The sequence below is a fragment of the Biomphalaria glabrata genome, chromosome 12, assembly GCF_947242115.1.
Source record: "Biomphalaria glabrata chromosome 12, xgBioGlab47.1, whole genome shotgun sequence".
NCBI classification, from domain to species: Eukaryota; Metazoa; Mollusca; class Gastropoda; family Planorbidae; genus Biomphalaria; species Biomphalaria glabrata.
This window is the reverse complement of record NC_074722.1, coordinates 6,707,683-6,722,788: the sequence shown is the minus strand read 5'-3', so window position 1 is coordinate 6,722,788 and position 15,106 is coordinate 6,707,683. Positions and strand designations below refer to the sequence as shown.

At 34.8% G+C, this 15,106-nt stretch overlaps 1 protein-coding gene across 6 annotated transcripts in view; it reads left to right on the top strand.

Moving 5' to 3' along the window:
- LOC106078371 (myotubularin-related protein 4-like) overlaps window positions 1-14,811 on the top strand; it is a 53,936-nt gene extending 39,125 nt beyond the window's left edge. For all 6 annotated transcript variants that reach the window (XM_056007117.1, XM_056007113.1, XM_056007111.1 and 3 more), the window contains 7 exons: window positions 708-893; window positions 2,593-2,754; window positions 3,392-3,552; window positions 4,230-5,652; window positions 6,557-6,793; window positions 7,791-7,981; window positions 10,477-14,811. In XM_056007117.1, the coding sequence (XP_055863092.1) occupies window positions 708-893; window positions 2,593-2,754; window positions 3,392-3,552; window positions 4,230-5,652; window positions 6,557-6,793; window positions 7,791-7,981; window positions 10,477-10,648 (2,532 nt within the window). In that variant the 3' untranslated portion in view covers window positions 10,649-14,811. The remainder of the gene's footprint in view (window positions 1-707; window positions 894-2,592; window positions 2,755-3,391; window positions 3,553-4,229; window positions 5,653-6,556; window positions 6,794-7,790; window positions 7,982-10,476) is intronic.
- The last annotated feature ends 295 nt before the right edge of the window (window positions 14,812-15,106 follow it).

The window sequence follows — 15,106 nt, the reverse complement described above, 5'->3', positions numbered from 1 at the left end:
CAAATTCATTTCTGATTATTGTTTTGCTTATAGTTTAGTAGAAGTTAAAACTTTTCAGCCTATCACAACCTTTCTATTTTTCATAATCATGATGTCACATTTGTTTAAATCTGCACAAATAATCTTGAGTTTAGACAAGGTTCATCAGACCTAATATGTTTCTTTTTTTATTGCTCTTCAATGAGGAATAATTAGTGGACATTTCTTGATTTGAAAATAAATTTTGATAAACAAAAAAAAAAGCTCTGAATTGAAAATGACATGCCCATGTTATATATAGTTTATTGTTATAGCTCTAATTGGGACAAACTAGATGGTAATCATTAGTCAGAAGAAAACATTTTCTATCATACAATGGATGTTATATATATATTGTTGCTTCTCTTTCTCTCTTCTTCCATCACTAGTCTGTCATGTAAGTGGTGTTATTTCACAGCCCAAGCACTCTCATTTCTTGATACTGGCTAAGTTATTTTGAATAGAAAACTGCTTCGATCTCAATGAATTATTTTTTTTAACTTGTTTTCTTGAATTGAATGAGGAAAACTGTATTTGTACCAAAGTGTTAAAGTCTGCGACCTACTTCCTTCCCCCGGCCTCTTTTTCAATTACACTTTACACTATATTGTGTTTAGAATATTGTCACACACAATGAATATATATATGCAGGTTACAGTTGTTAGCTTTACTTTTAATTTGTCTTTCAGGGTTTTCAAGTGGTAGTGGAAAGAGAGTGGCTTCATTTTGGCCACAAGTTTGGTGAGAGGGGCGGCCACGACCCAAACTGTACAGATACCAACCAGGTCAGCCCCATCTTTCTTCAGTTCTTGGACTGTGTCTACCAGCTAACCCTACAGAATCCTGCTGAGTTTCAGTTTAGTGAAGCCTATCTGGTCAGTTGATTTTGAGTTTTTATCAATCTGGTATTGACCAGTGTTTCTCAAACTTTTACTGGTGGTGCCTCCCCATGAAAACAACTGTGTCCTTGCCCCCCATTAGCCAGCTGTGAACTCCCACAGTAAGATCTGGAAGGTTTTAAGAATGTAATGGAAAGGAAACATAAATATATATTATTATAAGCCAATTTTTCTGGTTTTAGAAACAAAAAAGTTATTTTAAGTTTATTACATGCTTAAAAAAAAAACTCTTACTAGATAGTTGCAAGTTTCCCTACATACAACAAGGGAGTCTGTTAGCTCTCCCAGCACAGCTCTGCAGTCTAAGCTTCAGAAATTCTTTCTGTCTACAATGTCTTTTTCTCTTAGTAAGTAGAGTACGTCAACAAATTTTTAAAGTTAAAAAAAAAAGGGTGGGGCGGGCCGACATTGAAATACTTTCTTGAATTAAGAGTGCATAATTCATCCTGGTAGAAAAAAACAAAGTCTAGTCATAGGTCTAATTAAGTCTAATAAATAAGGACGGCGCGCTGGTCAATTTTATTATGCGAGGAAATTGGAGGGATGTCTGTATTAAGCGTGATCGTCGTTAGTTCATCTTTTTGTTAGGTAAGGCATCTTGTAGACCTTTTTTGTTGTTGCATCAAAGTCGTCACCATAAAGATTATCATTTTTGAAATGTTTTCTTTAAAGAGTTTTTAGTCAAGATTGATGAGGATGCCTCTTGTGAAAGTGGTATACATTTTTCAAGGTCCTAATTAGAGGATGAAACATTGTCGTCCCCTCCTCCCCCCCCCCCCTATTGTGCTAGGGCGTCGTGCCCCCTTGAAAGAACATCACCCAACAGTTTGAGAAACGCTGACATAGACAATCTTTAACAAGTTCCTTAAAACAAAACTACTTGGTCTTCATGTAAAATTGATGTCAGTCTGATGTGTTTTGGAGAGAGAGTTTTATATTTTCTCCACACTTATATGAGATGTGCAGATTGGGAGGTGCCTATGTATATATACAATATACAACACACTACACACTAGGATACAATGAAGAAATACAGAGCTATGTACAAGAGTTTAATGCCTTCTAACTCAAATCAACAGAATAAATAATCCAAAATGTCAATCGCAATGATAACTTAGCTGACATAAAATAATATTGTTAAAATATAACACATTAGAGATACATATTATCAATAATTCATTGCAGATCAGTAACAATAAACCAATACTGTATACTTGAAAAATGACCAAACTAACATGAACAATGACTAGTGACATTGAACAATGACTGACCCCCTGAGATAGCAAGCTTCACATTTATTTAGTAATGTATATTGGACATTCTAGATAGTTGCTGACATGACACCGATAGAATGGACTTTCACCTTCCCTTTATTTTGACCCTATATCTAGTTTATGCAAATCAATTGTCATCTAGTAAAATCTGCATACTTTAACCCTGCATCTCAGTCAATATTGTGTACTGTCAAGCATGACATTATACACATTTGTTACAAGGCCACTCTTACTCTCTCTTGTTTACACACTGAATTGTGACATTATATTTAACTTAGACCAATTAATTCTGTTTAGATAGTTAGTCCTAAATCATTATTATTATTCTAAGTGTCTGACATTTGTTTTTAGAAAATGAAATTTGTTTCACCTTCTTCTCTCATGTGACTTTGTGTTTGCAGATCAAACTTCTTCAACACTCTCAAGCATGCTTATTTGGCAACTTCTTACACAACTGCCAGAAAGAAAGGGAAGCTTCTGGCCAACAGACTGCTTCTGTTTGGTCTTTGTTAAGACCAGATAATATTAATTTGGTTAATTTGTTGTATAAACCAACTTCTAAGGTAAGTAGGACTACATAGTCTGTTCATTTTTCTAAATGAAAAAAATATTTTTTAAATTGAAAAGTTCCAGTTGAAATACATACATATAACACTTATCATTCATTCAATTATTCCCAGCCATGTTTGGTTAGAGTTTCATATCTAAGTGCCAAGTATCTTGCATTTCTTGTCTTGTGAAAAGCCAATGGCTCTGATATGATCATATTTTATACTAGCTGGATATGGCCTGCGAGCCTTAGTTTGTGTACTGGATTTAGATGTATGTCAAACATTACAAGATGTTCTGTCAACACTTTTTAATTGGAGTTTAGCTGAAATATTCATAGCTAATATAAAATCCTGTGAAATTGGATTTACCTAATTTGTTAAACAGTTTCATTCTTCAATAGAGATAAATTTAGGGTTGTTTTTTTTTAAATAATATTTCTAGGGTCCCCCCTGTTGTGGGATGGACATTAAATATTCATTATGGTCTCAGTTGTGATGTAAGGAATGTTCATTTCAAATTTTATCAAGACTGCTTTTGATTCTATTCCATACATACTTACATTACATCACACATAGCTATATATATTTATATATATATTAGATAATGTGATATCATGTCTGGCTATATGTTATATTGACTATGTGACAGGTTTTGACAGCCAGGTTTAGTGAACACGAGGTTGTATTGTGGAAGACAGTCTACATGGCAGGCCTTTCTCCACTTCCACACACAGACTTTTACCTGGACTCTGCCTCTGGTGGAGGTGGAGGTGAAGATGGTGTGCCAGTGGAAGGCTTACCCAGGTCCAAGTGAGTGAATCATGTCAGTGATCTCTCAACAAGTTTGATAGACATGTTCTTAGACACCCCTTGTTGTTGGCTGTACTGGTCCCTTAGACATGTTCCTAGACACCTCGTACTGTTGGCTGCACTGGTCCCTTAGCTGTAAAGTTGGATGTTTGTTCTCTTTTTTTTTACTTTCTGCATTTTGCTTATGTATGGATGTCATGCTTTAATTTTTTTTTTTGAAAGACTTCTAGCAGCTTGTAAAGCACTCTGACTCTGGCCATTTTTAATCACAGGCTTATAGTTCTATTATCTCTGTTGCATCCACATTAATTGATCTCTACAAATGTTTAAAGGTAGCTGTAAATATTATTCTCATTTAACCCAATCTGTTCAAATGTGCGATTCAAAGCCTTGCTGTGGATTCTTGATATGTAGTTTTTGTTATGATGTGAGCACCAAGCAACTTTCCCATGTTGATGTAAAGCCTAATGTCTCCTGTGTGTTTTTTTTTTGCTAAACTTTTTTTTTTTTGCTTAAATTAATGTGCATATACTTATTAAGACTAATGACATCATTGTTGTTGTTTTTTTACGACGATCTAAAGTAGAGTTTTTAGAGGTTTAATTATGGTAAGAATGTTTTTACATTCTAGTTATCTTTAAGCATTTTTCAAAGTTGTGTTTTGTATATTTGGCCAGATCAATGGATGACTTGTCAAAGGCTACATTGGACAGTGGGCGGCGTAACAGTGTTCCCAGCATAGGTCAGTGTCCAGAATTAGCCGCAGCCACATCTGTTTCCTCTGAATCCCAGTCCTCCCAGCAGGAAGAGGTAGTGAACACATCAGAAGAGAATGGCAGAGAAGTGAGTGTTGAGGCAACACATTGGGAGCTCAACAACTCAGACTTGTTAAAGACATCTAATGCAAACCATTGTCACAAACCTCCACCTTTATATGAAGATACCTACTCCTCTCCAGAACATCAGACAACCTCGGTGAAACATTCAGATATAACTTTAACAGCTCTGACTAATGGGGATGGGATAAAAGAAGAAATAGATTCCAACGTTGAAGACGTGCTATCAGATGTCAGTATTAAAAATGGCCCCTTGAAATTTAGCGAAATCACTCCTCTAGAGACTTCACCTGGACAGCCTCTAGACAGTTCCAGAAATGTAGTGCAGCCTGTGTGTTGTAGATACCAGACTTGTGTGCTTTCATCTCAGAGTTTACCCAACGGACTCTTCCATGAACCAGTAGTTAATGGCCACAAGAGCGTGCTCAGTAGTAGCATGAGCAAGATAGTCCACCCTTGTAATCACTCACCTTGTCGAGACTGTGTGCATGTCTGTAACCTCAGGCATGTCTCCTCACTACCAGAGCACTTAGCTTGTCATTATCAGAATGAGGCAGCTGGAAATGGACAATGCATGGAGCACCTCAATAATCAGTTGAACCTAAGCCAGCATATCATCTACGATGGCCATCAGCATTCCTCTGCAGAAGAAATTCACTTTAGAAATGGTCTTAATGGACAGTTTATACCAGGTTTCAATGGTGAGTGTTTATCAAGCCTGAATGGACAGTGTGTTTCAGGCCTCAATGGGGAGTGTTTGACAGAAGTGATAAATGGCAAATTACTGAAAGATTCCTCAAACTTAATTTACTGCAATGGGAAATCTGGCAAGCCTGAATCTGGAGCTGCCAGGTGTCAACTAGCTGCTGACGACCTTAGGTCAAACATTAATTCTGAATCAACCGACACTTTGATTGATGAGCTTGAGCTCGATGGAGGTAACCTTCATTCGCCAACGCTGTTGCGTCAGACCAAAATAATGGAAATGAGCTTGAAGCAGACAGCAGCTATTGTGCCAATGAATAAGGAAAACTGCACAGATATAGCTGAGATAAATGGTAGGACAAACATGTTCTCTAGGAAAGCCAAGGCGGCTTCAGGGGCCAGCCGAGACCTGAGTGTCTCACCTCGGGACAGGCATGGTCATTGGTCTGATGCTGGTAGACTTCGTCATTCAAGTGGGAATGATTTGGTGAGCAGACGTTGGCCAAGTTCTACAGTATCTACTAGTACATCAGACCTGAGTGACTCTTTTGTCAAAAAGGTAAGCTCAGTCTTTTCTGTTACTGTGTATCCTTGGTTTAAAACCTAGAATAGTGTATATTGACAACTAAAAGATTAATTATTATTTGATGGTTTATCATCATGTATATGTGTTATGTAAGAGACAGTACTCTTCTATTCTTCATTTTGTTAGTAAACATCTCTTCATAGTGCACACATTTGCATTTCTGAATCAATTAGAAAACAGTTGGGTAGTTAACAAGCAATATAGCAAATCTATTTTTGTCCCACTAAAAATTTAAAGTATATGATTTGAATAAAATATTTTAACAAGTCTTCTATTTCTAAAGGATCATAATAGTTAAATGAGCAATAGTTTTGTTGCCATGTTGTTTCTTGAAAACTTGTGCAGCACATTTTCTTGAATGATTTGTGAAGTTAAAAAAAAAAAAGAATTTGAAGAAAAACTGTTCTAGATCTATGTTGGGATTGTAGAGAAGTCAGTGAAGTTCTAGATTTATATTGGGATTGTAGAAAAGTCAGTGAAGTTCTAGATTTATATTGGGATTGTAGAGGTCAGTGAAGTTCTAGATCTATACTGTGATTGTAGAGAAGTCAGTGAAGTTCTAGATTTATTTTGGGATTACAGGGAAGTCAGTGAAGTTCTAGATTTATGTTGGTCTTGAAGTGAGCCATCACAATGTTATTCTTGATTTTAATAAATATATACATTTTTTTTTCTTAATGCTTCCATTATCATGACATTCATTTATTGTACCTGGTATTTAAAAGCAAAAACATGTGTTACTTTTTCAAAAAAAATTTTCCAATCAATTTTTTAAACATATTGGCTGATTATAGAAGTAGAGCTCTTTTTAAAATCATAAGGCGATAAATGCAAAGTTAACTGTTAGATGTTTATGTATTTGATTTTGTATTCCCAGTGTAAATTGGTGAATGCCCCACCATTTGAGCGTCTAGCCAGTGTGAAGTATCATCACATAGATATAGATGGCCTGACCAAGATCTGTGACGAGAAGCAGGAGCTGCTGGTGGACATGACACTAGACAAAGAAAGGAGGATCAATGAGTTGACCATGTACTTGAAGCAGGCCCAAAATCAGATCAAGAAACTACAGCAGCTTCACCCACAGAACTTGGCTCTGTTAGAGGATTACAATGTAAGACATTGGTTTTCAGTCTCTTGTTGTAGTGCTTCAATTCCTTTGTCATCTCACACATACTAAAATTATTTAGAATTCTCTTGAATCTTCTGTTGTTCTTGTTTCTTTATTACTTTACATAAGATAGACAGAAGGGAAGCCCAGTGTTTATTTTGTTTTTTAAAATATAACACAATTGTCATTGAGTTGTTGTTTTTTTTTGGTGGTTAAAATATTAAATTTAACCTTGTCACTTGTCATAAACACAAGTAGAAGCCATAGCAAAAACACATTTAACTTATATTTAGAGAATTGAAACAAAGGCAAAACATGGAGTTAGACATTTTCAAACATTTGAATACTTGTGATATATTTTTGGCTTCAGAAGGTGGTAGTAACTGTCTATAGTGGGAGACCACTTTTCCTGCTTTCTTTAAGCCTAGCCTTGTTACTGATCTCTGATTAATCAAGCCATCCTTAGGAAACAAAAATGTATAGATGTTTGTGTCACATCTTGTAATTGGGAAGTTATTGCTTCATAAAATTTTGGCTTGCTTAGAAAGTCATTTCAATTATAAACATTCTCTATTATACATTTGCATGTTGTTTTGTTTTGAACATAGAGTACTCAGTTTTATAAATTTTGAATCAACTTAAATTTGATGCATTTTAGAATGCCTCTCTCTGAGTTTAGGTTGTAAAGATTAGAAATAAAAAAAACAAATAAACTGTGGACAAAATGGAGAAGTCACATGTAGACAGTATTTTTTTGTTCATATTGGATTAAGAAAACAAACAAAATTCTTTGTAGAATTACATAACAGTTTATTAAATAACATATTTGAAAACATATTAAATGGAATCCAGAGCTCACATGTTGCGACCATTGGAAACAAAACAACAAAAAAAAAGGTCATGCTTGGTTTGAAGGTTTATACAAATGTAGAGGTTGAATGTCAAGGTTTACTTGAAAACTTTCTTGATTAATGTCTGTTTTTTGTTACATCTCTTTTAGATTGTGAGTGATTCAGATGGTGGGGAGTTATGTTCACTTGGCTCCTGCGGCAACCCAGCATCAGATGCTAGTTGGGAAAATATAGAGGAATCAGAGTCTAAGATGGTCTTGTGGGTTCCAGATGATGCTGTGACCCACTGTGCTGACTGCAGTTGCCTGTTCACAATTAGCAATCGCAAGCATCATTGCAGGCAAGTTTGTGGATTTATATGCTTTGAAATTTAGCCAAAGTTTCTAAATCTACCAGGTCAGACATTCAGTTAATTTTTTTTTCTAGTAAGATGACTCTTACAACTCAGAGTGCAGGACGACACATCAATATCTGCCCACCCCACTTATTCTTACTTATATATTCTACCTGTGCTTTTCTATTATGAAAAAAAGAGCATTGTAAATATATATTCTACCTGTGTTTTTCTATTATGAAAAAAAGAGCATTGTAAATATATATTCTACCTGTGCTTTTCTATTATGAAAAAAAAGAGCATTGTAAATATATATTCTACCGTGCTTTTCTATTATGAAAAAAGGTGCATAGTACTTGCCAGGAGTGCACATTTATCAATACCTTTTTGCTGGCTTGGGATACGAGCTGTTGTCGTTCCACTAAATAATACAAAAGATTTTGGAAATTTTCTACAAAAGACAGCTTCAGAAGACTTAACAGATTAGCCTTGATGAATATTCATTAGGTTAATTGGGATTCCAAACAGATTGCAAAGAAAAGTGTGAAATTTGTGTTTTAAAAGTTTCATTGTAAAACTCGCTATAGACTTGCCTAAGGTAGTCAGGAGCAAAGTTTTGTTTTGTTATTAAGGGGAGCATCACAGGCAAAGTTTTGAGAAACACTGTAGCAAGCAATATTTTTGTTGGTGGCAGGACTTTTTACACATTTTCTTTAAATAGATTTAAAATTTAAATTTAAAATGCATTTAAAATTAACTTTCCTGAATTTTTTTCTTTACATTAAATGTGATTGAGATGTTTCTACAATATTTTGCACTAAAAGTTTCAAAACTAAGTCTATTTAAAAAGTTGTATTTCTTGACTAACTACCTCTAGAGACATGATTTGTGTTTAGGCCCTCATTCAGAGTGAGATCAAGCTCTAAATGTTTGTGACTTCTTGTATTGACTTGTATTGCTTAATTAAAGACTAGTACCAGGTGACCAAGCCTCGCTCGGATGAAAATTTGTTAAGGAAGGATATATACCCGAAGTCATTTTGGGAATATTTTTGTAATTAGGAAAATGAACGATTGGGTAAAACTATCAATCTGAAGAGTTGCTTTTTCGTTCTGTTAGTTCTCAATGTAATTGAACATGGCGATTTAAATAGAAAGTCTCTTAAGTCCGCCCCCCCCCCACCCAACAGTATAGAAAATTAAAGCTCATGTTGTAATGTTTTACATTGCATCTTTTGCGTAAAACTATGGGCTATTATTGGCTCAGAAGAAAATCTTTGCAGTGTAACTTCTAAAATGGTTACGTTCTGACATTTAATATTGCAATTAGTATATTCATTACAGTTTAGTACGAAGCATCAAGTGATGCAAAATCTTTTCATTATAGGGTAAAAACGTGCACCTTGTAACAAAGTAAAATAGCGCATTTTTTCCTAATAGACTTAAAAACATCACGTTAGTAATCTAAAGAAGCGTTATTTTGGGGGATCTCTGTTACACCCAAACTTTCATAAACCCAGCGCTAATTCTAGGTGTAAATTATTAAATTAAACCATTATAACTCATAATAGGGTTCCCGTGGTCTCCTTGTTTCAAGGAGCTCCTGGAAATCTCCCGAGACTCATAAAATGTCCTTAAAAAAGACAAAATTGTCATTTTGGGGTGTCAATCATGGTAAATGCCAATACTATGCGTGATAAAAAAAACAGCATTGTCAGCTTTCATTTAAAAAATGTAACGCAAAGACAAATTCATTTTCACTTATTATCCTTATCCCTACCCTGACTGGGCCGCGCACAATCCATTTCACATAGGGTCCTGCAAATGTTTGGGCCGGCCCTGGGTATCATGTTCAGTGTGGGCAAGTAAGGCGTAGATAAGCTGTGTTATGACTATTTCCTATGTTCTGGTATGGGACAGTATACTTCAAAGCTTGAACACATTGCAATAATTCACTAGCAAAATAATAACAAAGTAAAAGCTACCTACAGGTCTACACAATTAAAGTGTAAACAATTTATAAAGCCTATAAAACACAATAACAATTCATTATTTTTCTTCCATAGTTTCACAATCTACAAATGTTCCAATTCATTCATTAAAACTTGTTCTTGTTTGCAAAAAAATAACTTAGTGACGTAAGCAGTGTCAGGTTTTTTCCCTTTGACGCCATATAGAAAATTTTCATTCATAAAACATTCTAGCCAAAATTAATTTTTCAATAATGAGACATTTTAAAACCAAAATAACGGTTGCCCTCGAGTTTTCCCAATGTGGCAAATGAGTTGCGATTTTTTTTCTTATTAATATGTCATACCTTGAAATTTTAAAGAAAATCATTAGAGCAGTTTTCGAAATAAAATTTATATATATATAAATATATATACGTACATACATACAAAAATTGATCGCTTAAGAGTATAGGATAGTAGTCGTCAGTCAATGCCTTTCAAACAATAGTTTTCTTGTAAAATGATTATTTATTTATTTTTACTTTTGCAGAAACTGTGGTAAAATATTTTGTGACCCCTGTTCCAGAAATAAAGCTCCAGTTCCTGACCAGCACCTAAATAATCCTCAGCGGGTGTGTCGGAGATGCTACTTCCGATTATCACAGCTTAGCCCTGGGGCTTCGTCTGATGGCCGCATCCCAGCGATGGTAGCTGATGGCTGAGCTTCCCACCATAAAAAAAACAACAGATTTTGTTTGTCTGCTAGCATGTGATGATGTTTATAATTAGTTTCCTTCATGGTGACAGCAAGGTGCCAATGTCAGTTAATAATGAAAATGTGTCATAGATTACGCTGTGATAGTATGTGGACGACCTTGAGGCGCTGCTTCTCTCCTGTAATGCTACTGTGGACAAGTCATGGACTGAATTTCAAAGTCATCAACTTAAACTGGGTGGTCATGTCTTTACTTGGTCAAAGTGATCTGCAAGAGTCAGTTCCAGGTGCTGGGAAAGAAACCATTTTGTCTTAAGATCTTTGTGTTGGATTTTGTAGCAGTTTGTTTGTTCACTGGACATTAATATTGACTTAAAACTGTGGACCTTAGAACATTATGTATACAAGCAGAGTCATGAGAATGGCATAAAGCTGTTGATTAGATTGAGCTGCAATGTGTTGTATCTTTATTTTGAAACTTTGGAAATATTTATTTGCGCTGTTTCTTTGTGTGTTTGCTGAGCATCGTAGATTTTTGTCCTTCTTAGTATTTGTAATAACCACAGTTTTCTGAGGTGGCCAGATTCAGAGTATTTTACAAACAAATGGTTAGACTTGATAAGCACAAATAGTATTTCACTGTGCAATAATTGTTGCACCATGAAATTTTAAAATTTTGCAGCTTAAAACTGTGGTTACTTGAGTAGCTCATTGTGAGAATGATTTTGTTAATTACATTGACACCAGTAGGTCCAACAACATGGAATCTTAACTTTAACTTAACCATGAATTGAGTGAAGGCTATTTACTGAATGTTCTTGAAACTTAGCTTGCTAACGTAGTATTGCCCCTGCTTGTAAGAATTAGATGATGTCCCTTATATTAATGCTGTGTTGAAGCCTTTTAGTGAACTTGTTTCTATTGAACTGACTCAGGCCTAAACTGTAACTTATTGATTGTTGAAAGCCTGGAAGGCTGTGTCTGAAAGTGATTCCACCTTTCACAAAGACACTGGATGTTGATACAGAAGAAACAATAACTGGTCTTTCATCTTTTTTTTTTTCCCCAACTAAGGAGTCCACTATTATAATGCTATTTATTTAGATGTCAGCTCTCTAGCTGACACTCAACTTTGTTTGTTGTAGAATCCTGCTGCTCCATTACTTTGTACTGGCATGGTGATCTCATTCAACAATACTATTGCTTATTGTTCGAGGCTGATGGTCTCTAAGCATGAAATTTTGTTACTATGAGCTGGGTACTGTATTTAGCTTCAGTCTAACCTCAGGGCCATTGTATCAAAGGTCATAAACTAATTTTTCAAGGATTTCAGAAATGCTCATTTGCTTAGTAGTCAATTTGACTGTAGTTTATACAACTTTCTACACCAAGCTGGGACTGTCATGCACTTTATAGTAGACAATTATCAACACATTATTACAAATAATAAAAAAGTCATACAAAATAAATTATATTTAGTAATATTAACAACACACACGTACACAGTTTGTTTTGTGACCATGCTTGAGTGCCCTATTGATGTCCACCCTACAGTAGTCTGATAACACCATTGAAACTCAGCATTATCAGATCAGATTATCAATGAATATTTTTATTATGGCATAGAGTAGATTTTGAAACACAATATTATGAAATATAACTTTGGTGGCTGTGATAGAAAACATGTGTTAAACTATTTATTGCATTCATACAGTTTCTATGAGTTAATCATCATTTATACACACATCAGTTCTCACCTGTATGTATCATCATTCATACACACATCAGTTCTCACCTGTATCATTCATGCACACCATTCTCACCTGTATATCACCATTCATACATTATCCTAAGCGTATTTCCATTGTATGCCTAATATTGGATTAGCTGGATACCTTTGAGGATAAAGCAGATCTTTGTTGAATGCACTTCTTGTTTGGCCAGAAATGTGTAGTTCTTAAGAAGCCAAAAGAAACATGTTGACTGTTGGATGAAACCAGGTATTAGGAATGTGTGTGGGTGTAGTGAGGCTAGGAGTAGTTCTTGGTCTGGGATTGCTTTTTGAGAAGTATTAAGATGTGTGTGATTGGTTGGATCTTTCTCTAAAATGAAATTTCTTTTAGTTTGATTTAATTACATAATGACTTGAGACATTTCTTTAGTTTTTGAGTTAATTGAATAAGTTAATTCTTTAAGTTTATTAAATAATGACATTTTTGTTTTTCATCACCTTAACTTCAATGTTTAGTTTTGGTTATATTTAACTTGTACGTAGGAAGTCACTTCCATCAGTGAACTACCAAAGAGATTGATGTCAGGGATTCATTTGTAATACATTGGGAGCATGGTGACATGTAGGTTTAGTCACTATTTAGACCTTGTGTCAATATATACAGGGCTGGATGAGAATGAAGTCCCAGGCTTTATTTGATGGTCTGTGTACTGCTGGATGTAAGGTAGCTTGCATAAATTACAGTTGATCTTGGGGAGATAGTGGAGTGAAAACTACTGGACACTATGGTGCCGGCTGCTTTTTTGATTCTGTGGGTGTGTAAACTAATAAATACCATTCTTGACTATCATGATTGTTTGCTTCTAATGAAAGACCTTTTTGCACACATCAACAAGTGAACAACATTGTTGACACACAGGTCACCTTCGTTGTACTCCAAACTTGGTGCAGTATTTCCACTTGAACAAAACCCTTTGGGCTATTTGAGACATGGGTCCTCTTTGTAAATCCAGATATGTCAGTGCTAGATATTCCTTGGGGGCTCTAAGCTAGAGCTTGTGTTGCCTATAGGTAAATCTGGCCCCGTCCAGACTTGACTTAGAATTCACAGAAGACGTCATTTAAATGATAGAAAGATGAGTTAACATTGTATTTGAAACCAAAAGTTGAGTTTTCCTCATTTTTGTTCAGTATTTCTAACAAAAAAACTTTCTTTATAAAAATTATCAAAAATCTACTTCCATTTATTTTAGATTTTAAATAAATTAATTTTTTTTCTCACTGTATCTGTCTGACTCAGTATCTGACAATCTTTGACTTGCTGTTTTGGTTGGTTGTTGAGTTTCTGACAATCTTTGACTTGCTGCTTTGGTTGGTTGTGGATATGCAGACTTGTTGATTGGGTTTTTGTTAGATTTATAACTGCATTTAGAATGGGATTCTTTGGTCTCCATTGACATAGTTATCAGGTGTCTCAAGCTCCTATCTTTGTTGTTTTTTTTATTGCTGAGACAGAATGCAAAGAGAAAGTCATATTTCTTTATTGCATAAGAGTTGATAGTACCAGTAGATAGGACACAAACTTTGAGGAGACAAACGAGACTCCACAGCCATTTTCATTCGTAGGGGGATTCTGTTATTAAATTAGTCTCGGCAGTAAAGCAGAAAGAAGATAGTCATTGAGCCTCAAGTCCTGGGGTGAAAAGAAAACTATTAGGGATGTGGATATCTGAGTGAAGGTTAAGATCAGAGTTTTGAGAGTTAGAAATATTGAAATACAGTTCAGACCTGGGTTGAAACCAATGTAGTCAAACCCCACACCTAGTAGCTGGCATCTTTGTTGGTCAGTATTGTAAGTTAGGCTAACAGAACTAAATGTTTAGTCAATGAAATGATTTGCTCAACAATTATGAACGAGTTCACAAAATATGTTCCATCTTTTTCTATCATCCATCCCCACCCCTTTTATTCCCATTGTTCTGCGTTGCATTGATTGTTGTTACTTTGTTACATGCTTGTTTGATAATTCAATACATATTTTAAAAAATACAATTAGTCATTATAGTTTTATTTGTCCAGTTAATTAGTAAATTTAATGTTCTAATTTTTTTTTAATACTTTTTTTTTGTTCTCTTGTGTAATGATATTGCATTATTTATGCAAATATTTAAACATATTGTAGGTTAAATAAATTGTGTTAAAATGCAGGTCAGTGCTAAAGCTGATTTATTTTTGTCTAGACCATGCTATGATTTAAATATGTACATTTGATAACTCATTTGCTTGTGCTTTGTTTGGAGTTGGTTGACCTTTGAACTTTCTCTTCAGTCTAGATTTATAATTAATAGAAACAATGTTTTAAGTTTTTTTCAAGTTTATTTATGACTGAGAAATAATTAAATTCCATTTGAAATTACAATTAAATTTGAATTGAATCAGCTACTGTGTTGTAGTGTTTTGAAGACATGTTTTTGATATTTCCATATGAAGGCTGGCTCCTAGTTCAGATAGATGAAAGATTGGTGTTCATTTAGAGAACAATATATGTATGTGTTCATTTAGAGAACAATATATGTATGTGTTCAAGTAACTAGTCCATCTACACTGTCCGCACTGATGTTCAACAGAACATGTTCTGGCGCTATTTCAAGGATATTATTATGGGTCTTAATCTGTCCTGCTCTGGAGATTGACCATGAAAACTAAATTATATCTTATCATCGCCAAAAGAGT